This window comes from Somniosus microcephalus, chromosome 8 (genome assembly GCF_052327205.1).
Source record: "Somniosus microcephalus isolate GS21.2 chromosome 8, FLI_Smic_1.0, whole genome shotgun sequence".
In the NCBI taxonomy this organism is placed as follows: Eukaryota; Metazoa; Chordata; class Chondrichthyes; order Squaliformes; family Somniosidae; genus Somniosus; species Somniosus microcephalus.
In genome coordinates this window covers 44,097,690-44,121,937 of record NC_140994.1, presented here as the reverse complement: position 1 = coordinate 44,121,937, position 24,248 = coordinate 44,097,690, and the positions used below count along the sequence as shown (strand labels likewise).

At 41.5% G+C, this 24,248-nt stretch overlaps 1 protein-coding gene across 5 annotated transcripts in view; it reads left to right on the top strand.

Moving 5' to 3' along the window:
* The window catches only part of adam12a (ADAM metallopeptidase domain 12a), a 432,297-nt gene that overhangs the window by 387,114 nt on the left and 20,935 nt on the right, over positions 1–24,248 (top strand). For 2 of the 5 annotated variants that reach the window (XM_085994672.1, XM_085994668.1), the window contains 5 exons: positions 213–290; positions 18,442–18,550; positions 20,491–20,626; positions 22,854–22,941; positions 23,184–23,432. In XM_085994672.1, the coding sequence (XP_085850798.1) occupies positions 213–290; positions 18,442–18,550; positions 20,491–20,626; positions 22,854–22,941; positions 23,184–23,432 (660 nt within the window). Of the gene's footprint in view, positions 1–212; positions 291–18,441; positions 18,551–20,490; positions 20,627–22,853; positions 22,942–23,183; positions 23,433–24,248 lie in introns of those variants that run through there. The other 3 variants (XM_085994669.1, XM_085994671.1, XM_085994670.1) reach the window with 3 other exon arrangements.

Sequence of the window (24,248 nt, the reverse complement as noted above, 5' to 3'; positions counted from 1 at the left end):
TATATAAATGGAAGTTGTTATTGTTCTAGCTGCTTAAAAAGGAATCTCTGGACTCGATATTACTTCACATAGTACTATAAGAAAAAAAAACTGCTTCACACAAAGAAACTCAAAGGTTGAAGAGAGGCACCACTCCTTGTTTACTTAGAATATGCGTAGTCAATTTTTGTTCATGTACACTTAGAATAACACAGATATTTATGTTTTCCCAGATTTGTCTAAACCGACAGTGCCAGAACATCAGTGTCTTTGGAGTGATAGAGTGTGCCTCTAAATGTCATGGGCAAGGGGTAAGATTGTGCAGTGATGTCTATTTTTTAAAAATGTGTTTGCTAAAGTATTCCTACTAATCATACAAAGGATAACTGTCTGTGAAAGTTGGCTACTTTTCTTGGTCAGATGGAGATTACTTAAGATCAATGCTGATATGATCACATCCCACTCAATGTAAAAACACTTCCATGTACAAAAAAACAACTTAGATTTAATGAAGAGAGATCAGTTCCAAAGACCAAATCATTCTTAATGCTTTAAAATGTATAGCCATCTGAAACTGGTCTTGTTCTCAACTGATAATATTAACCAAACCTCTGTGTGAATGGGAGAGTTCTTCAAAGTAGCAAGTTAATTCTTATCTAGTGGTTAATATTAGCAAAGCAAAACTGAAAATGCCAAGCCCTGTAGTGTTATTTGTAGAATTTAAGAATTAGTAGGGCAGAGGCCAACAACAACAATAAAAAGCATGTTTTCCTCAATAGTGCCACCTTGGCTAAAGGGTCCCTGTGATGTGCTTATGAGGAAAGATATGAATAGGTAAGATAGCAAGCCCCATTCTCTGGTGGATATTTTCTGAGGAAATTTGTCCCAATTATATAAAGGTAATTTTGGGTTGTGTATTCATTTTTATCTTAACCCAGATTCCACATAGAAGAGTAACAAGAGCTGAATAGGACTTCCATCCCAAACATGTAGGAATGTAGGAACAAGAACAGAAGAATGTAGGATCAAGAAAAGCCAATTCAGCCAAGACTGCTCACTCCATCATCCAAGTGGTGTTAGCTAATCTGACTATTTTGCATTGATTTTCTATCATAAAAGCCGTCACTCCCGCCTGATTCAAAAATCGATCTAATTCCCCTTGGAATGCTTCAATGGATTTATTATTTACTCCACCTAGGTGACAGACTGTTCTTTAAGTTAATAACACTTAAATGTGACTGAGCTTAGCTGAATTCAGCTTGTTGTTTCTGTAGTTTTTATTCATGGCCAGTGGATCTCTTATCAACTACCTCCATACATCAATCTTATTCAGGATCTTCATTATTTAAAAAATTCATATAATGACTTTTTCCTTTTTTTTTGTCTAAAAAAAATAAAGTGGAAGAATTTCTGCAGGTTCTTTCCGATTTCCCACTGTAAAATTTAGCAGATCTCCTGAAGAAACAGCGTAAATGGCCATTTTGAGCCTTTTACCCCTTGAGAGGGGTAGATTTTATGGTAGGAGATCAGGAGAACCCTCATGGAAATTGATCTCAGGAAAAAGTGATACACTTATATCTACCTGTATCTGGCTCATATAGCCATACAATTTTAACTTCTGTAACCTTTTCCTCACTGCCGGAGATACCCTTTCCAATTTTATGGAGACACCCTTCTACGTTGACCAGGCACAAAACTCCTGCGCCTTCTACTACAGAGACTTCCAAAAGAACTATTTAAAGAACTAGAACTAAACTAAGGACTGAGACTAAATTTTAGTATGAAAAACACTCTTGTATATGTTCATTTCCAAAGAAGCCTCCTCGATTCTATTGATCAATCCGAATTTCACATGTAGTAAGAGTTCAGCCCTTCTGGTGTCAGTCACCTCACACAGCCCTGTTAGTACACCTGATGACCCCCAAATCAATAAAGCAACAATACCTAGACATGCCAAGTCATTCATTTACTCCATATCTTCTTGAGCCTTTTCTAACAAAGGTGCTGCACAAAGATCCAGATATGCAGGATAACTTTGTCCCCTTACCAAGCCGCCTGTGGTTTTGATACCTTGTTTCCTATCTCTGGTAAAGAATGTTTGCTTGTATGAGTCTTCATGGTTTGCAACAACAACTTGCATTTATATAGTGCCTTTAACAAACAAATATCTCAAGGCGATTCACACAGTTGTAATCAGACAAAAATGGATGCCAAAACAAAGTAGGAGAGGTGATAAATGCTTGGTCAAAGAGGTGGGTTATAAATAAGGCCTTTGAGAAAAGGGAGGTGGAGCAGCAGAGAAGTTTAGGGAGCAGGTCAACTCACACTACTCTTGTGCATGTCCCTACAAATCTTCATTGGCAAAGGTCTTGGATCAGGTCATCTGCTTGTCCTGTGGGCTGGGGAATGTAGTGTGGCACAACGGGGAGGAAAATAACTTACAAAATGGAAAGGAATATTTACAGTAGCAAAAGGGGAAAAAAATAGTAATATCATTACAATAGCAAAATAATGCAGATGCTGGAATCCAAAACAAAAGCAGAAAATGCTGGAAACACTCAGCAGGCCAGACAGCATCCGTGGAGAGAGAAACAGAGTTAAGGGTCTCAGACCTGAAACGTTAACTCTGTTTCTCTCTCCACTGATGCTGCCTGACCTGCTGAGTGTTTCCAACATTTTATGTAGTATTATCATTATTTTGATTGGCCCAAGGTTTTTGATTATTAAAAATCTGTTACGATCAGATCTTCTCAAAATCACCATTTTTCTGTAAAATGAAAATTCACTTTAAGAAAAATTCATTGCATTCATTATAACAAAATCCTTCAAATTATGAAAGCATTCTAGAAGTGTTTCCTCCGAGTCCCCCTCTTCCCTCTGGACTGACGAGCTTCATCCGACCCACGGCAGAAAGTGATTAAAAAGCTGCATCTTCTACGCTATAGAGACATAGGAACAGGAGTAGACCATTCAGCCCCTCGAGCCTGTTCCGCCATTCAATGAGATCATGGCTGATCTGTATCTTAACTCTATCCACCTGCCTTGGCTCCATATCCCTTAATACCCTTGTCTAGCAAAAATCTATTGATCTCTGATTTAAAATTATTAATTGAGCTAGCATCTGCTGCATTTTGTGGGAGAGAGTTCCACACTTCTATCACCCTTTGTGTGAAGAAGTGTTTCCTAACTTCTCATCTGAATGGCCTGGCTCTGATTTTAAGGATATATCCTCTTGTCCTAGACTCCCCCACAGTTTCTCTGTAGCTACCCTATCAATTCCTCTCAAAATCCTAAAAACCTCAATCAAATCAGCCTTTATCCGTCCATATTTCAAGGAATACAAGCCTAATTTATGTAATCTCTCCTCATAATCTAACCCTTGGAGCCCTGGTAACATTCTGGTGAACCTGCACACACGGCTCCCGACCTCATTACAGTCTTGGTCCAAACATGGACAAAGGAGTTGAATTCCAGAGGTGAGGTGAGAGTGACTGCCCTTGACATCGAGGCAACATTTGACCGAGTGTGGCATCAAGGAGCCCTAGTAAAACTGAAGTCAATGGGAATTGGGGGGAAAACTCTCCACTGGCTGGAGTCATACCTAGCACAAAGGAAGATGGTTGTGGTGGTTGGAAGTCAATCATCACAGCCCCAGGACATTGCTGCAGGAGTTTCTCAGAGCAGTGTGCTAGGCCCAACCATCTTCAGCTGCTTCATCAATGACCTTCCCTCCAACATAAGGTCAGAAATGGGGATGTTTGCTGATGACTGCACAGTGTTCAGTGCCATTCACAACTCCTCAGATAATAAAGCAGTCCATGTCTGCATGCAACAAGACCTGGACGATGTTCAGGCTTGGGCTGATAAGTGGCAGGTAACATTCGCACCACACAAGTGACAGGCAATGACTATCTCCAACAAGCAAGAGTCTAACCACCACCCCTTGACATTCAACGGCATTACATTGCCGAATCCCCCACCATCAACATCCTGGGGGTCACCATTGACCAGAAACTTAGCTGGACCAGCCACATAAATACTGTGGCAACAAGAGCAGGTCAGAGGCTAGCTATTCTGTGACGAGTGTCTCACCTCCTAACTCCCCAAAGCCTTTCCACCATTTTCAAGGCACAAGGCACAAGTGTGATGAAATACTGTCCACTTGCCTGGATGAATGCAGCTCCAACAACACTCAAGAAGCTCGACACTATCCAGGACAAAGCAGCCCACTTGATTGGCACCCCATCCACCACCTTAAACATTCACTCCCTCCACCATACCGTGGCTGCAGTGTGTACCATCTACAAGACGCACTGCAGCAACTCGCCAAGGCTTCTTCGGCAGCACTTCCCAAACCCGCGACCTCTTCCACCTAGAAGGACAATGGGAGTAGGCACCTGGGAACACCACCACCTCCAAGTTCCCCTCCAAGTCACACACCATCCTGACTTGGAAGTATATCGCCGTTCCTTCATCGTCGCTGGGTCAAAATCCTGGAACTCCCTCCCTAACAGCACTGTGGGACTACCTTCACCACACGGACTGCAGCGGTTCAAGAAGTCGGCTCACCACCACCTTCTCAAGGGCAATTAGGGATTGGCAATAAATGCTAGCCTTGCCGGCGATGCCCACATTCCATGAATGAATTTTTAAAAAGCCTGCCCAGGCCAATATATCCTTATACTATGATAAAAGAAAGATTCGCATTTATATAGCACCTTTCACGTCCACTAGACATCCCAAAGTGCTTTACAGCCAATTAAGTACTTTTTTTTGAAGTATAGTCACTGTTGTAATGTAGGAAATGCGGCAGCCAATTTGCGCACAGCAAGCTCCCACAAACAGCAATGTGATAATGACCAGATCATCTGTTTTATTGTTATGTTGATTGAAGGCTAAATATTGGCCAGGAACACTGGGGATAACTCCCCTGCACCTCTTCGAAATAGTGCCATGGAATCTGTTCCATCCATCTGAGAGAGCAGATCTGGCCTCGGTTTAATGTCTCCTCCGAAAGACGGCACCTCCAACAGTGCAGGACTCCCTCGGCACTGCACTGGAGTGTCAGCCTAGATCTTTGTGCTCAAGTCTCTGGAGTAGGACTTGAACCCACAAACTTCTGACTCAGAGGCGATGGTGCTACCAACTGAGCCATGGCTGACACTATGGAGATAGCGCGGGAAGGTGGAGTTGAGGTAGAAGATCAGCCATGATCTTACTGAATGGTAAAGCAGGCTCAAATGGCCTACTCTTGCTCATATTCTTTATATTCTTATGTTTTTATTCTTTCTAAAGTGCAGTGCCCAGAACTGTACACAGTACTCCAGATGTGGTCTAACCAGGGCTTTGTATAGCTGTAGCAAAACTTCCTCCCCTTTATATTCTAGCCCTCTAGTATTAAAAGCTAACATTCCATTAGCCCTTTTGATTATTTTGTGTGCCTGACTGCTACATTTTAGTAATTTGCGTACATGGACATCTAAACCTCTTTGGATCTCCACTGTTCCTAGCTTTTCACCATTTAAATAATACTGGGATCTATCCTTCTTTGATCCAAAATGGATGACCTCATACTTACCTGCATCGAAATCCATCTGCCACAGTTTTGCCCACTTGCTTAATCTATCAATGTTTCTTTGTAATTTTACTTGCTATGCCGCCAACCTTTGTGTCATCGGCAGACTTGGATATATGGCTCTCTATTGTGTTATCTAAGTCATTAATAAATATAGCGAATAGTTGAGGCCCCAGCACAGATCTTTGTGGGACACCACTCGTCACTTCCTTCCAATTCGAGTACATACCCATTATCCCTACACAATTCAATTCAATTCAATTTCAATTCAAATGCTTTATTGGCATGAAAGTTTACAGGGAACCATATTGCCAAAGCTTACATAACAAAAAGTACAGTTTTCCAGCATTCTGTAGGTGTCAAACAATTCTGACCTTCGTTGGGTACATACAATAATACTTTAAACAATATTAATTTAAACAGTCTTTGTACATCAGTGGGTACATTCAGTATTAATTTTAAACAGTCCTCAGGTTGTGACATGTTGTTACATATTTGGCACCAAGGTATGGTCTGTCTCCTTCTCCCAGGACTAATCTTAATTTTGACAGGTCATCCAATTCCTTGAAATCTGGGGTTGTTTGGCTGAGCTTGTCAAATAATATGTTTCTTGATGTGTTGAATTTTTCGCATTTTAGGAGGAAATGCATCTCTGTCTCAACCTCGCCGGCCAGACATTGATCACATATTCTATTCTCTCTAGGCTGCCAGGATTTCTTGTATCTTCCTTTTTCAATTGCCAGCTGGTGGTCGCTTAGTCTGTACCTGGTGAGGGTCTGTCTCTGTTTTGTGTCTCTGATGGTCGAGAGATAGTCTGCCAGTTTATATTCTCTTTTTAGGGCCCGGTAACATTCTAATCTGCTTTGGCTTTTGGTTATTTTGTTCCAATGTTCCAGGTAGGTTTCTTTGCTTTGTTTAATGATTTGGTTCACTCGGATTGGTGTTTGGACGGCAGTGTTGGTCTGGGACTGGTCAGGGTCCGGCTGAGTAGGACTACTTAGTTTCAGTAGCAGCTGACTCAGGGGACTCTTTTCTGGGTTTAGTTCTTGGGTCTGGAAGGCTATAAAATGAAGGGTGTCTGGGGAGCTAGATTTGAGGTGATTTAGGAAGTTTAGTGCTCGTTTTTGGATGTTTATTATCAGTGGGTATCTGCCTAGTTCGACTCTGCATGCATTTGTTGGTGTTTTCCTTTGGGTGCGAAGGATGCTTCGGCAAAATTCTGCATGTAGGGCTTCTATTGTGTGTTTTTCCCATTTAGTGTAGCTATGGTGATTGAGCGGGCCCCATACTTCACTACCGTACAGCGCAATCGGCAGGATTACGCTGTCAAATATTTTTAGCCAGATTTTGATTGGGATTTGGATGTTGTAGAATTTTCTTTTTATTGCATATAGGGCTCTTCGGGCTTTTTCTTTTAATGCATTCACTGCTATGCTGAAGCTCCCTGATGCTGTAATGGTTAGACCAAGGTAAGTGTAGCTCATAGTGTGTCCTATGATGGTATCACTGAGAGTAAACTGGTATTTGTTTTCCTGACACTTGGGCCTTTTTTGAAAAATCATGATGTTGGTTTTCTTTAGATTTACTGTTAGGGCCCAATTTTGGCAGTATTTGTCGAGTAGGTCTAGTTGTTGCTGTAATCCCTGTTCTGTGGGAGACAGCAGAACCAGGTCGTCCGCATAGAACAGGGATTTCACTTCTCCATCCAGGAGACATAGACCCGGTGACTCGCTTTGCTCCAGCATGTCTGCTAGTTCATTTATGTATATGTTGAACAGGGTCGGGCTCAAATTGCAGCCCTGCCGGATGCCTCTTCTCTGGGTGAAGAAACAGGTGCGTTTGTCTCCAATTTTGACACCGCATTTATTTTTCAGATACATCGATTTAATAAGGTCATAGACTTTGCCCCCTATTCCACACTGAAGAAGTTTGTAATAGAGCCCTTCGTGCCAGATAGAGTCAAAGGCTTTCTTGAAGTCAATGAAACAAGCGAATATTTTCCCATTTTTTGTTTGGTGTACATGCTTTTCAATGAGAGTGTGAAGGGTATAGATATGGTCGGTGGTGCGGTGTTTTGGAAGAAAGCCTATTTGATTTTTTCTAAGGATCTTATGTTTGTTAAGAAAATCCAGTAATCTACTATTTAGAATACTGCAGAATAACTTCCCTAGACAACTGTTGACACAGATGCCGCGGTAGTTATTTGGGTCTGATTTGTTTCCACTTTTGTATATGGGAGAGATGAGTCCTTGGCACCAGATATCGGGAAAACAGCCTGAACGTAATATGATGTTGAATAACTTGAGTACCGCACCCTGCATCTCCATATTGCTGAACTTGAGCATTTCATTTTTGATGTTGTCTGGACCACAGGCTTTCTTTAGGTGGAGAGATTTTGGCCTAGAAATTCAGTTGCCTTAGCGCCGCTTTTGAGGCGCTAGAGGGACTAGCGCCAGAGTTATGGCCAGTTTAAAAATTCCCTGGGGCCCTAAATCGGCGTTGCACCGGTAGCGCTGCGCCGGCACCGATGACGTCATCGGTGTGTGCAGCGTCCCGGTTGCTGTGGTAACCCGCCCGAACTCCGAAATTGAGTTGCGGCCGCCTCGCCCGTGGCAGCCGCAAGCAACGTTCTGTCAGAGGTGCCTTACTCCAGTTTGCGCCGGCGCATTAAAGGCCCCGCGGTGGCCGGCCACTTTCCCGCCGGCCGCCTGCCCGCAGCTCCCTCCCCGGACTTCTCCCCCCCCCCCCCCCCCCCCCGGAACAGATGCAAGCCTGGCACTTGTCCGAGGTGCCGGGCTCATTTTTAAGCTGATTTGCGCGGGCCGCGGCCGGGTGCAGGCAGCTCCTCCTTAACGGGAGGAGGAGGCCTGCACATCCCCAGCCTGCCGCACCGCATCAGGTGCCGCAGCGCCGGAATTGCGGCGCGAAACGGCAGTTAGCGCCGATGTACCGCCGCAAAGACCCTTCAGTAGCCCCGGCAGCCGTTTGGGCGCGGCACTACTGAATTTTTGGCGCGTGCAGGGGGACTTAGCGCCGGCACTAACTTCCGGCGCTAAAGCCCTGCCTACGCCAGAACCCAATTTCTAGGCCTTTGTTTTTGTGGCCAGTTCTTTCCATGTGATTGGGGAGTCTAGAGGGTTTTGGTTGTCTTTAATTGTTGCTTCTAATGTGTGGAGTTTTTCTGTGACATGATGTTGACTTGGGTTTGTTTCGTTTATTGGGATGTCTTTGTAGAGGTTTTCAAAATGTGTTCTCCAGATGTCGCCATCTTGGATTGGTAATGCTTGCAATTGTGTTGTACTCAGGTTATTCCACATTTCCCAGAATTGATTTGGATTAATGGAGTTTTCAATTTCTTCGAGTATTTTGTGGGTATAATTTTGTGTTTTGTTCCTAATGGTGTGTTTATATCTTTTGAGGGTCTCATTGTATCTAGTACGTAGGTCTGGATTGTTTGGTTGGCGATGTTTTTGGTTTGATATTTTTCTCAGGTCTTTTCTGGCATTTTTGCATTCGTGGTCAAACCATTTCTCATTTTTATTGTGTCTTTTGTAACGTTTCCTCTTCTGTTTCACAAGGTCGGCTTTTACAGCTGCCTCATGGAAGATCATATTTATATCATCTATGGCCATGTTTACACCATCTCTGGTGATCTCATATAGATTTTCTTTAAATTTTGATATTTTACTTGTGAGATCAGGTGAGTTTAGTGCTGTGATGAATTTGTCTCCACTGTCTGGGGCCCATCTGTATGTCTGGTTTATTTTATGGAGCTTACTGGGTTCCTTTTTTGTGTCTGTAGTTTGGGCAGAAAGTTTAAGGTACACATTTATTTGGTTATGGTCTGAGAGGGGGGATTGCTGCCTGACAGTGAATGCGTTGATATCGCAGGGGTCCAGGTCAGTGATTGTATAATCCACCACACTAGACCCAAGAGTTGAGGAATATGTGAGTCTCCCTAAGGAGTCCCCTCTGAACCTACCGTTAACTATGTACAGGCCTAAGGCTCGGCAGAGTTGCACTACCTCCCTACCGCTTTTATTTATTTCACAATCAAGGTTGTTCCGATTTGCGATGGCTGGTGTGACATATAAAGGGGTCTGGCCAAACACATGGTTGTTGCCCTGTGGGTCTATGAAGTCAGGTTCACATCCGGTCCTTGCATTTAGGTCCCCACATAGTAGCACCTTTCCTTGGGCCTGGAAATGGCTGATTTCCATGTGGAGAGTGTCAAATATCTCCTCTTCAAAATATGGCGATTCTATTGGGGGTATGTAGATCGCACATAAGTAAACATCTTTTTTTGCTATTCCTATATTTTTATCTAATTTTAGCCATACGTGTGATTTTCCCTGTTTTATCGGTGAGATGTGTTTGTCCCGTTCTCCTTTATACCACACCAAGATTCCCCCGGAGGTTCTGCCCTTGCGTGTCTTAGTGTTCTTTACTGAGGGCACAATGATTTCATGGTACATTGGAGGACAGTGGGTGGGCACGTCCTTTTGGCACCATGTTTCTGTTAACACAATTATATCAATGTCTTTTATATCTTTTAGGAATTCAGGGTCTGTACTCTTCATCCCAAAAGTTGAGGAGCGGAGACCCTGGATATTCCAGCAGCTTATGTGGAAAGAACGCATTTATATAATTCAAAAAACAAAATAAAATGGACCTATTTTGTGGGATGAGTGTGAAAACACTAGTTTCTATAATGCTAAATGACGATTTAGTATAAATTTCATGAGGCATGCACATATTGATATCTCTGTCTTCTTTCTCTGTCTTCTCTGTCTTCTTTCGCCTAACCAATCTCCTAACCAGGTCAATAATTTGCCATCAATTCCATGAGCTTTAATTTTAGCTTAATTAGACACATGTTCAGGTTATTCTTATTAGCCTGGAAAAATGAAAAGTTCAATTGATAATATTTTAAATTAAGTAACAAAAAGACTTACAATTACAGTACATTTAGACATCAATGAGCACTAAGAGTGATTGATAGAAAATGCTGGCTATTACATTAATTCTATGAATGAATGACTAGATATAATTGTGTACACCATGTTCAAGTTCTATTAAGCCAATGTGACAAATATTTTAAAAAGTTTTAAATAACATTTTCCACCTTATTAAATATGCAGTACTTCAGGTTGATAAGGCTATTTAAAAAAAGCTAATGGAATTCCAGGTCTTATCACAAGAGGTATATAATGTAAAAGCCAAGAGATAATGAAGAGCTTATGTAAAACCTTAATGACACCACAGTTAGAGTACTGTGTGCAGTATCGTGCTCCACATTATTGGGAGAAATTTGAGGCTGTAGAGAGGGTGCAACATCGATTCACTAGGATGCTGCCTAGTGTGAGGAAATACAAAATATGAGGAAATACAAAATATGAGGAAAGACTTGAAAAATTGAGTCTTTTTTTTACCTTAAAACAGCACAAATTATGGAACGATATGATAAAAGTGTTTAAAATTATGAAAGGATGGGATAGGATAGCACACTTTTTCTAGTAATTGAGGGACCATAGTTACAAGATTAAATATAAGAGATTTAGAACAGAGATCAAGAGGAACTTCTTCACACAGAGTTATGAGTATGCGGAATTCACTTCCAGGGTTAGTGATTGAGGCAGAATAATGTCAACATTCAAGATTAAATTGGACAGGCGGATGAAAGAAAAGAGGTTGAAGGGATATGAGAACTGAGTGGGTAAATGTGATTAGAACTATTTGCTCGCATAGAGGGTAAATGCCACCGTGGACTGGTTGGGCTGAATGGCCTGTTTCCATGTTGTAACTTCTGTGAGTTTCAAACAAAATAATTCAGAAATACTATACTGACTTCAAAACCACCCAATATTGCCATCTTTTGGTGTTCAGTATTATTACAGAACCAAAGCATGGAGGGTAAAGGGAACGTGTGTAACCTTTACCTAACAATTATTAGTAACATTTATTTTTATCTTTTAGATTTTTGACATTTTGTTTCTGATTACTATAGCAACCAGTAAGTTGCTGTTTCATGGTTCTCAAGCACTCTGATCATTGTCTGATAATGACACAGAGCCAACAGAGCTTTTGTACTGTTGCAGAATTGCAACTTGATCCCCTTAGGATTAATATAAAAGAGAACTCAGTCGCCTTGAAATTAAAATTGGCAATGCAGAAAAAGGGCTCGAAAGCTTTTGATTTCATTTTTAGAGCCATATAGGACCTTTTTACATTATTCTACTTTTCAAAGTGGGGGAGGGAACATTGAAAATTATTTTAAAAATCATTACCGAACAGCGGGCAGTGAGATGGTACAGTATGACTGAGCACTAAAGAGCATTAAGCTACGGGATTCCCACACAGACTGGATTTCTGATTTTCGCAGCATCGTTGCGGGAGTGTGCCAAGTGGAGGCACCTTCAGTGCAATTTCTAGTGACTAGTTTAGTTACATTGATAAGAGTAGGTTACTCACCTTTTGACGAGACTTGGTGTGTCATTGGGGAAGATTGAGGAAAAATAGAGGATATTTACAACCAAATAAACAATAACTCTTAAAAGTTGTAACAGAATGAGGTAACTCATTCCAGCTTATAATTAAACAAAAAGTAAATGATCACATCAAGAGCAAAGATAGCCTTTAATAAATGGGATTATGCCATATTTTGGGACAATACATATTCAGGAATATAATAGGTCAGAATCATTTTTTGTTTGCAGTGTCCTGTAAGGGAGTAAGATGCAAATGTTCACAGCTCAATCATCATGAACAGTGCACTTCTAATCCCCATCAACTCACTTCGCAAAGTGTTTTTTTAAATCAGTTTTAATAGTTTTTTCACTGAGAAGCTTTACCATTATAAAAAAGCAACATAATTTTTGCTATCCAAAGAAGGTAGTTTTAGAAATATTACTGGAAATTTGCCACCAACCATATTAATAGAAATGTTCAGTATTTTTGTGTGTACTATTCTCATTCTAGCAGTTTTTTCATCTTAGATCTTGATAAATGCATTTGCTGTACATGCATTCCTCAGGATAATGTGCAAACGTTTTTCATATTAATAAACCCTTATTAAACCCTATTTTTAAAAATGATATCAAATTAATGTTCTTCTACAAAGGATACATGAAATATTTTGAATTTTAATAAATCTGGTTAGCATGTGTTGGTGTTGTAGCATGTCCCAAGGGTTAGCAAGAAACACAGCATTCATTACAAATCACAGCTTCAACCTAAATACATTCTTCAAAAAGTTTGCATTTATTAGTGTTACAAAAAAGCAGATTACCTGGTCATTATCACATTGCTGTTTGTGGGAGCTTGCTGTGCGCAAATTGGCTGCCGCGTTTGTAGGATTCGCAAAATCCAGAAAATACAGTCTAGATTGGTAAAACCCCTGAAATGGCCACATTGTGAGAACACAAGATGGAGTTGGCAGTTCTCATGGCTCAGTTCAAAAGGACACACCAGCAGTATCTTACAGCAGCCTGAGTCATCACCGATTAGAAGATTCCAGAACTTACTGCTATTGATATGATAATATGGTTACAGCAGTAACGAACTCGTAAACAAAAGTATTTGCACCTGGAGGTGCGCTAATTGCTAGCAAAACGCAAACCCATCTCTGAAATTGCTGAGCACAGAAAAAAAAACATTATCTGTACCAAACTCGGAGGGACACAGGACAGATCCCATCAGTTTCATTTACAAGACATTAAAATAAAGTACTTGCTTTTGTCAAAGCAGCCTGCCCATTACCTTGACAAAAGAAAACCCATGATTTGGCGCCGAGATAAGGGCAAGGAAACAGTGTTAACTGTTGAGGGAAAATCGACAGCAAGAGATTCATTCAGTGAGATTCAGACAGATTCAAAACACAGTTTCATACAGGAGCACCAAGGTCAAGGACAGTTTTAAAAACCCTGGTGAGGTTCGAGGAGCACAGAGGGCCCACAAGATTGTGCAGGAGAGCAGATTCAGAAGTTCAGTCCAGATCCAAGACCATCAGGAGTTCGAAGGCTGAGTGGAGAGGAGACGGTTCGAGGAGTTCGGAGGACTTTCAAGATTGTGCAGGAGAGAGATTCAGCCAGACTCACAGATCCACAAGATTCACCAGAAGCAGTGAAGTCCAAGTCCAGATACCATCAGGAGTTCGAAGACCGTGCGGAAGAGGAGACGGCTCGAGGAGTTCGGAGGACTTCCAAGTTTGTGCAGGAGAGCGGGTCCAGGAGCCGGTCCCATAAGGAAGATTGGAGATCCCGGACGTAACAAGGAGTACCAAGGTCCAGGAGGGTTTAAAAATTCTGGTGAGCATAAAGGCCCAACTCTACCTAACTGACATAGTTGAGGTATATTTTAGCAACGGGAGGGTTTGTAACATTAAGGGTTTTGTAATTCAGGAGTGTGATTTATCCCTCGATGTGTCCGTGCGCTTTTCCCACCCCCGTTTTAGTATACCGCTGATTAAGAATTGTTGTATGATTTAAGATAGTCAAAGTTATTCCTTGTGTGTTAAATTTTAGTTCCCATTGGGAGACGTGCTAATGATTTTTGTCTAAATTGATTCTTGCATTCTCTGTGTTTATTCTCCTTGAAAATAAAGATATTTCTGATTTAAAACTCACCTTGTCTCACCTGATCCATTTGTCTTCCGAGTCACAAGTTGGGCCACACATCAAGGTTGTCTGGCAATAAGCCCAGTGTCTAGAACCGGTGAGGGGGGAGCGCTTCGGAACCGCTCACGAGCAGTGCAAAATCAAAACCGATCTAGCACACCATAAGCTCGTTAAAACGACCCCTTACACGTTTCCCACATTACAACAGTGACTACACTCCAAAAGTACTTAATTGGCTGTAAAGCGCTTTGACACGTCCGGTGGTCGTGAAAGGTGCTGTATAAATGCAAGTCTTTCTGTTTTTTACAAAAATGTATCAGTTTTTTATATGATATTCCACTAACCACTTATATTAATTCCACTAACCACCTATATTAGTACAGCAGAAAGACCATGGAAACAACACAAATGTGCATTTTTAAATGTATGCTAATTATTGTTCCTGGAGGAACAGTCTTCGACCAATTTATTTTTAAATCTCTAAATTACCTGGTATGAGACAGTTTCCAAACAAACACAACAATGTGGAAGCATGTGGTAAGCATAAATATAAATACTATACACCTGTACCTTACATATAATAACATTCCTCTGCTTAAATCATCTGCCATTCTCTTGGTTATTATTCCTTTATGAAGCTAGCATTTCCTTGTCTCTTTTGTCCTTGTTTCCTCCCACCATGCACATGCACAAACTAATACAATAAACATTCACTAAGCCCAAAAGCCTGTGTGCAAACTATTTCCTTGTAAATGCATGCTTCCTGCTGGCGGGATCCTTCATCTATGTGCAAAACTAACAGAGCTGCCCTGTACTCGAATATGGACAGTAATCAAAAGAGAAATAAAAGTCACAGAGGTCGCCATGCCTTCCCTCTCTTCAGCCATTCTCTCCTTTTTTACATGGCAAGCTCTCCCTTCAGCGTACAGGCTTTACAAAATATTCTCATTAGTTAAACTCATTAGGGCCAGAACTGATCTTGAGTAAAATAGTCACTTTTCTGTTATCTTTCCCTCCTCCTACAAATTAACAAGGCCTTAACAAGCAAAACAAAATGCCTCTTTATCATTTTCCCATGAACCTATTTTTGGATAGAAGCAATCCTCAAAGCAGTACTAAACACGGATGAATGGTGTGTTCGTGCTTTCTACCTATATTGCACCACTGTTCCTATCTATTGAGGGTGATTTTCAACTTGGCACCGGAGCATAAAATTGGCTTTGTGAGTCAGGTAGTTTTCCTTTCAATGGAAAAGGGCTAATTTACTGGCTTTGTGTTTCCTTTCAATGGTAAGGAAAATTGGCCAGCTTCTATATTGGTTGCCCAACCCAGCCAGTTTTACGCTCCAGCAGCAAGTTGAAAATTAACCCATTTACTTTCTGAGTAAAGTTAGCGTCCGGAGGAAAATATGGCCCATTACTTTTATGCTACAATGTAAAATTGCCAAGTGTAACAATTTTAAGAAAACCCTTTTTTTTAAAACAACAAATCAAGGCTGTACAAGCAGTTTCACAAACTGTGTAAAATCTCTTTCAGACACTCAAGGGACATTTTTAACGAATTACATAAAAAGCCTGGTCTCGTTATCGATTAGCTAGTTTGCAATATTAAAACTGATATTCACATTTATCATCCTTTAATTTTTGCTTGTTCAAAGATTTCATTTTAGATGAGCTTTTTATCTATCCATTGTGCCATCAATGGGCTTTAATGCTAAGGTATTTTTACATTACATATTTCAACCTGTTGATTCCTTTTCAAAATGAGACTTTTGTAAATCCCACAAATTCAGATTCAGGCAACCAGTGAACATGTTTTACTTGCTTTTTCAGACTCCATTTATTTAGAAATGTTTTCGTTTACTGAATTTAAATTTTGTGGAATTGACAAAATTGTATTTTGAAGCCAAAAAAAAGATTGCTGGTTCGGTGGTCCGTAGCTCATTAAAAAAAAAACTTGTTTTTGATGTATTTTTATGTGCAATGTAAAAGATTTAGACGAATACTTTGCAACCCTTTAAAGATTACAGTTCCTGAAAAAAAAAGTAAATTCAATGTACCTGTACTCCCAGCATTGATCCGTGCTGAAAGCTTCCCAGTGGGTAGCTTTTCCCACCAGCAGTGCCTATCAAAAATTTGCTGTGCACTCCATATGATTTTCCAACCACTTTAAATTAGATTGGAAAATTACGCAGTGTGCAGTTGAATTTCAGATGTGCATTGCCAGCGGGCAGGGCTTCCCGCCAGGAACACACAGCCAGAAAATTACCCCTTTAGTGTTCCTGAAGTAGGAAATCAACGGGTGGTATGGGAAGGAAGTCCACGATAGAACAATCACACATGGGTTCTGCATGGAGCAGGCTGACGGGCCTTTTCTCATACTCGATTTTCAAATGTTCTTGTACTTTGTTTTGCCATTTAAAATTTATTTCCCTTCCAACCTTGCCCTTACGTGGCATTACCTGACCGAGAAGACAGGCACATAACCTGCTCCGAGCCCTTTGCCTATATTGCTCCGGATTAGGCTACTAGGAAATAGCTGTACTGGATTAACTATTTATGATTCACCAATATTCTCACCCCATTTAGAGGTAGCTAGCCTCAGCCGGAGCTACTCTTGATTGCATGATTTTATAAGAAATTGCATTTGTGATCCTCTATCCTGCTACTTTTCCCCACAGCACACTGGCAAGTTGTGCTGCCACATTATCATACATGTACTTTTTAAATAAATGTTTGTGTCTACACACTATCCATTAGCTAGATAGTGATTTTTGTAAAGAATTGTTCTGGTAGTTATCAAGTCATGGGGCCATTGTCAGTTGTAATTATTGTTACAAAATTCAGCTTTCTCAATTACACTTTCTGAATTGACTAGAATTTCGTCCATTGCTGTATATTTTTCTTTTTTCCTCCACTCTTCTGAAGGTAGTGACTCATGACCCATTTACCCTTTGGTATCTCATCTAAGGGCTCATTTTTCATGGGTGAACTAGGGCAATGACCATTGGCTATTTAACCACAGGGGTCAGCACAGCTGGGTTTTTCCTGTCCTCACCTGATATCCACAGCAATTCCAGCAGAAGTCACTGGATGGCATCTTGGATGGTTTGTCACTCCCTAGCTAGGGATATTAATTGGAGCTGCCAACTGAGAACAGCTAACCAAGCACAAACCAAGAACTGAGCCCAAGGGGTCGATTTTCGTGGAGCCGTCAGGCGGGGTTTCAGGCGTGTGGGGGGGGGAGAAATACCGAATTCGGGGGTCCCAAAACCCCGCTCCACGCAACTTTCAGAGGCGGCGGGTACCCGCCCCGCACTGGGACCCGCCGAAACCAGGCGGGAAGGGATTAGTGCCAATTAACTGCCTGTTAACAGGCAGTTTTTAGCCTAATCCCTATTTTGAGGGGTTTCGTGTGGGATTCCCGATGGCTCCAAACCACGCCAGGTTAGAGCAGGCGGGCCGTCGGGTTGAAGGAGTTGGAGGGGTCGCGATGTCGGTGTTCATGTGAGTGATGGGTGCATGAGTGCAAAGGTAAGTGTGTTTGGTGTGTCTGAAATGTGTAAAGAACTTTTACTTACCTGTACTTACCTTAACAGCCTTTCTTCCTGTAGCCGTCGGGAGCCCATCACTCAGCCGGCACTTAAAGCTGAGCGGCTGCAATCTGTGAAAAGTGACAGCCTTCAGCTTTGAGTGCCGGTGTGAGTTCTAACTGAGTCTGTGCAGAAGGACTCATGTTAGAACTCGGACTGTCAGTGTTTGACAGCTTCAAACAGCTGTGAAACACTGATATTTCATCTGTCAAGAACTCTTGACAGATGAAATTGCAGTCTGTGACGTCACCTGTTGCCGGGTGGCCCTTAATTGGCCTGCTGAGCCCGCTGGGCGGGCTCAACAAGGTCAATCAAGGGAAAATTGCGCGGATTGGCCGGACGTCGAAGTAGGCGGGTCTAAAACCCGAAAGTTGTAGTTCCGCCTTCTTCCCGACAGCTTCAGGAAAATCGACCCCCAAGTCTTTCTGGATGTAAGGCAGAGTACCATGCCCTATGGTGCATTTACCAATCGAGCTATCAAGATGAAAGCTATTTGTTATTAACCCTAAATGTAAAATCTGAAACATTGAGCGAGCTACTGTTACTAAGTTCATTTGCTTTACAATTCTTCTACTTAACATGTGTTGCACATAAATTACCAAGTAAAACAAAAAAATAAAGTTTGTTCTTGTTTTAAACATGTTGGCAATTACTTTACAAATTATTTTACATGTTAATAGGTTTGCAACAACAATAAAAACTGCCACTGTGACCATGACTGGGCTCCTCCATATTGTGACAAACCTGGTTTAGGAGGGAGTATAGACAGTGGACCCATGAGGCTTGAAGGTGAGGAATGACTGTATATTTCTATAATAGCAACTTATCAGTGTTTATTATGTTCACACATACACAAACTGACATTAGCTTCTACACAAGTATGTCAGCATTTTTCTTATGTCTTTATAACCAAACATGATTTTAGAAACTAGTCAATGTAGCGTAAATAATATATGATGTTAGAAATAAAAACCTGGTTTCTATATGAAAATGTGCTGACAGTATAACAATGTTAACCTGTAATCTCCCTCCCTGTATGGGACACTAACTTGCCGCATTGCAGCATAAAACAAACTCTTTCAGCTCGAGGTACATTTTTTTATAGAAACATAGAAACATAGAAGATAGGAGCAGGAGTAGGCCATTCGGCCCCTTGAGCCTGTTCTGCCATTTAATGAGATCATGGCTGATCATCCAAATTCAGTACCCTGTCCCTGCTTTCTCCCCATATCCCTTGATCCCTTTAGCCTTAAGAAATATATCTAACTCCTTCTTGAATATATTTAATGAATTGGCCTCAACTGCCTTCTGTGGTAGAGAACTCCACAGGTTCACCACTCTCTGGGTGAAGAAATTCCTCCTCATCTCTGTCCTAAATGGCTTACCCCTTATCCTTAGACTGTGACCCCTGGTTCTGGACTCCCCCGCCATTGGGAACATCCTTCCTGCATCTAGTCTGTCTAGTCCTGTTAGAATTTTATAAGTTTCAATGAGATCCCCTCTCATTCTTCTAAACTCTAGCGAATATAAGCCTAATCGACCCAATCTCTCCTCATACGTCATTCCTGCCATCCCAGGTATCAGTCTGGTGAATCTTCGCTGCACTCTCTCCATGGCAAGAACATCCTTCCTCAGATAAGGCGACCAAAACCGCACACAATACTCAAGGTGTGGTCTCACCAAGGCACTGTACAACTGCTGCAAGACATCCTTGCTCCTGTACTCGAATCCTCTCGCTATGAAGGCCAACATACCATTTGCCTTCTTAACCGCCTGCTGCACCTGCATGCTTACCTTCAGCGACTGGTGCACAAGGACACTCAGGTCTCGTTGCACTTCCCCTTCTCCCAATCTATTGCCGGTCAAATAATAATCTGTCTTCCTGTTTTTGCCACAGAAGTGGATAACCTCGCATTTATCCACATTATACTGCATCTGCCATGCATCTGCCCAATCACCCAACCTGTCCAAATCATACTGGAGTTTCTCTGCATCCTCCTCACAGCACACACGCCCACCCAGCTTTGTGTCATCTGCAAACTTGGAAATATTACATCTAGTTCCCTCGTCTAGATCATTAATATATATTGTGAATAGCTGGGGTCCTAGGACCAATCCCTGCGGTACCCCACTAGTCACTGCCTTCGACTAGGAAAAAGACCCGTTTATTCCAACTCTGTTCTTTATGAATTGAAAAAAAAATGTCTGTTACTAAAATGCAAGAATATTACTTAAAATGTGCTCTGTATATGGTCTGTGGGAATTTCCGCGGGGTTGGTGGGGGGTGGGGGGGTGTTCCTGATCGGCCGCCATAGCTTTGGCGGAAATCCCATTTATGCGGCTGCTCCGGAATTTACGCCAATCTTCTGTCGAAGTTACAGCAGCCGATCGGGAAAACCCTTGAGGAAATTCCTGGCAGGCAAACTTTAGAAATTTGTTGAATAAATAATCAGTGAAACAATTAACTAGATTAATAAAAACAGAAAATGCTGGACGTACTCAGCAGGTCAGGCAGCATCTGTAGAGAGAGAGAAACAGAGTTAACATTTCAGGTCGATGACCCTTTGTCAGAACTGGAAAAAGTTGGAGATGGAACAGGTTTTTAAGCAAGTGTAGGGGCAGGGAAAGGGGATTCATTGTTGATTAAACTTTTGTACAATTTGACAGAAATTATTTTAAAGGCAATGTTGCTGTCACAACTGAAGTTGTATTTATTCATTGAGTTTCAGAAAGCAACAGCCTGTTTGTGGGCATACTAGTTACCATCTTGAGTCTTATCACCGCTGGGCTGATAATGTGTTTCAAACGGAAGACATTGCTTCAGCTTCTCTTCTCACATAAAATGACCACTGTAGAAAAATTAAGGTAAAGTCTTTCAAAAAATAAGGTAAAGGTTTTCTCCAGCATTTGCTATGGAGACTCTCGAAGATGTTTCTTCCTTGCCTTGTTAATGAGAATGTAGTGTTAGAGCCTGAGGGAGGGGGAAGGGCCTGGCTAACCAGTCCCTTAATTATGGATAGTGGATGTAATCATTACTGTTTTCTTGTCTCCTACTCTTCCCCACATTATTACAAGCCCACTCAATTTTAAAAATTCTGTCTCCATCCCTATAAATATGGAAATATGTATAATTCAATATAATATTCACGGGCGTACAGGAAATGTAATTACTGTAATTGTTGGTGTTCATCAAAATAAGGGATAACAGTACTGGAAGATGTTCCAATTCGTGTCCAGTGGGAGCACTGAGTACCAGTACATCTGACATTACACAGGCAGCACTTTTGTTTTAGCCCTCACAGGATCTTACATGCCTAAGCTCCCCTTGTTAATATGAAACTCGTGAATTGAGCCTTTTATTCATTGGCCCTTTGGGTTCCAATGATACTGGATTGAAAGCACGAGCACCTGATCTGAGCTCCATATGCATTGCTATGCTCTCAAACTTTAGCTTTATGCCACTCTTGCCCAATCCCAAGCCCTGGCCCCTCGTGCCACTCCTGAGTCTTGCCCTTTTACTGCCACCATCAGCCCACCAGTCCTGCTATTGGCCTGCACCCTTGTCCTGCCCACTATCCACACTACTTGCCCATTAGTGTTGCTATCAATACTAGTTGAAAGTACAGCTGATTAAATTGCTCATTATTATGAACTTTAATTTATCAAAATGTCAATTATGGGTGACAAAAGCCTGGTTGCATTTATTTGTGGTTAAAAATGTGTGTACAGTTTTTATTATAAATGAGCACAGCAATTAGAGGTTACAACAATGTTGCAGTGGAAAAGCTGCTGACAATGGTAGCTGATAAATAGTAGTTGATGAATGTAATGTAGTTTTTTTCATGCAGATTTTCTGGGTGGTGGATCCCATTTGGTGTGAAATGATGAGAGATGATGTGCAACATTGTGTAGAAGTATATTGTATTTCAAAAGAAAACACTACAAATGCTGAAAATCTGAAATTAAAAGTAGAACAAAGAGGCTGTACTCAAAACATTATGCTATATTTTCTCTTTTCAGATGCTGATGGACCTGGTGTGTTTTATCAGCATTTTCTGATTTTAACTTACCATTATGATTTATCAAAATTCTTGCTGTGTTCCCTCTTAAGAGAGTCTACTTTAATCACCACCCAGCACAGGTTTCAGCAGTCCATCTAGTCCCACAGTTACCAAAGAGAATGGCACTGCAGTACTGTCACATTACTGCTTCTCTGGACCCTAAATATTAGGCCTTTCAAAAAAGAGGAGACTTTCAATTAAGTAAGGTGGGCTGGATTTGAAGCCAGATACCAGACAGTGTGCCAATTCACTGCATGACCTCATTTCACAGACTTCATTTTCAACTCAAGCAAATGAATGCACTACCATTTCAAAGCATTTCCCCTCTTTACAAGTATCAGTAAACCATTTGACCCAGTCATTAAAAATACAGTTGTATGCAGTAGAGAGGAATAGAAAAAAGAGTGGCCTATTTCCAGGTTTGCGAATCTGATCACAATAAATTAAGACCAGCTCCCCAATGGTTTTGGGTTAATACACTGCATAGCACAGTAAAGAGGCATACAAACCAGAAAGGGACCAGTTTGATCCAGGCTGTCCTGAGTTAATTGATCTCAACCAGGCAGCTGTGGAGATGCTAAGTTGGTTTTGGTTTCCCCAGGGTAGGATGGAGAAAAATTAGCCAAGGATCCTGCTGTTGATTGCCATCCAGTGACCCCTTCTGGAATATTCATGTCTATAGATGTCAGATAAGAATGGGACTAGGCTTGTTTGTGATGCTGTCTATGGTCAAATAGTTTGCCAACTAAACTCTGCATAGAGGAGAAGAATAGCCCCTTGGACAAGATATCAGATGGCTATTGGTATCTATGGAATTGTACTATAGCATGTGTCATCACTTTTGGGGGTGAAAATTAGAAGAAATTTGGGGAAGAAAGGCCTGGAATAAATTGCGTCTGGTAAAGATTTGATCATATGAAAATTGTGCTGGAAATTTATTTGTATTGTCTCTGACTTTATATACTGCAATCATAATTGACTGTATTAAATCTGTACAAATTAACTGTACCAAGACCTTTTCTTATTTGTAGGACTGTGGGTCCTACCAGATCTTCAACACCAAGCCAATCCAGCACTGCCTACACACCTTCCATCAAAAGACAAGCCAACATATACAAGGTATGCCATCAGAAAAATGTATTGTCTTCCAGTATTAAACAGTACTGAGCATTTGTTCTTTGTCAAAAATATGCCCTCTATTAATGATTTACTCAACAACTAAGTAATAATTCCTTAAGAAAAGTTTCATATGATACCTAATTAATATGACCTCAAGAAAAGTATTACATGATAACTAATTAACATGTCCTCGGCAAAAGTTTTATTATAGTTAATTTTTGTTGTCTATTTATTTATTTCAGCAGACAGACAATTTGCAGCCTGCCAGCTCATTCCCACCCCATAATGTGCGCGATCAAGCTGTGCGAGGGCCAGCCCGCTATCAGCCAGTTCACATTAGTAATCCACTGCCGAATTCAGTCAGAAGAGCAAATTTGCACTTTTCCCTGACGCCTCAGCGGGTCCTGCCACCACTGAACCACAGCATGGAGTCTAATTCTGGAGTACCAAGCAGACCACTGCCAGCCAACCCTTCCTTCAGAAATCCACAGGTATGCATGTCTTCTGTGTACTGCTCAGGTCGAAAATGACACCACATGCTTAAAAATTCAAGAGAAGTCTAATACTTGAAAAGAGCTGTCTCTCAGATGTTTCCACAACATTTACTAGTGATTTTGGCCTTTTTCAATGTAATTTGTGGAAAATTCTTATACAAGCTATTAAAAATGAAACAGAGGAGGCTAAGTAGAGGTTGTTGTTTTATTCAGGCTATTAATAATTCACTTTATTATTTTAGTTACTCACTATTTATTTATCGAAGGCTACTGCTATTTAGTTTAAGAAAGCCAAGCCAACTCTCAAATTTCATCAAATATCTAATTACTGTCAGACAAGTCACAATTTCTTTATTGTGAACGCATCGTCCCCGCCCCTCCCCTTTCAGCATTCCGTAGGGACCACTCCCTCCGAGACACTCTAGTCCACTCCTCTATCACCCCCAACACCCCTTCCCCTTCGCCCGGCACCTTCCCGAGCAAGTGCAGGAGATGCAACACCTGCCCTTATACCTCCCCCTTCCGCCTGTCCAGGACCCCAAACACCCCTTCCAGGTGAAACAGTGATTTACTTGTACTTCTTGCAATCTAGTATATTGTATTCGCTGCTCACGATGTGGTCTCCTCTACATTGGGGAGACCAAACGCAGATTGGGTGACCGCTTTGCGGAACACCTCCGTTCAATCCGCAAGAATGACCCCGAGTTTCCGGTCGCCTGTCATTTTAATTCACCGCCCCATTCCCACTCAGACCTCACCGTACTCGGGCTCTTGCATTGTTCCACGGAAGCTCAGCGTAAGCTCGAGGAACAG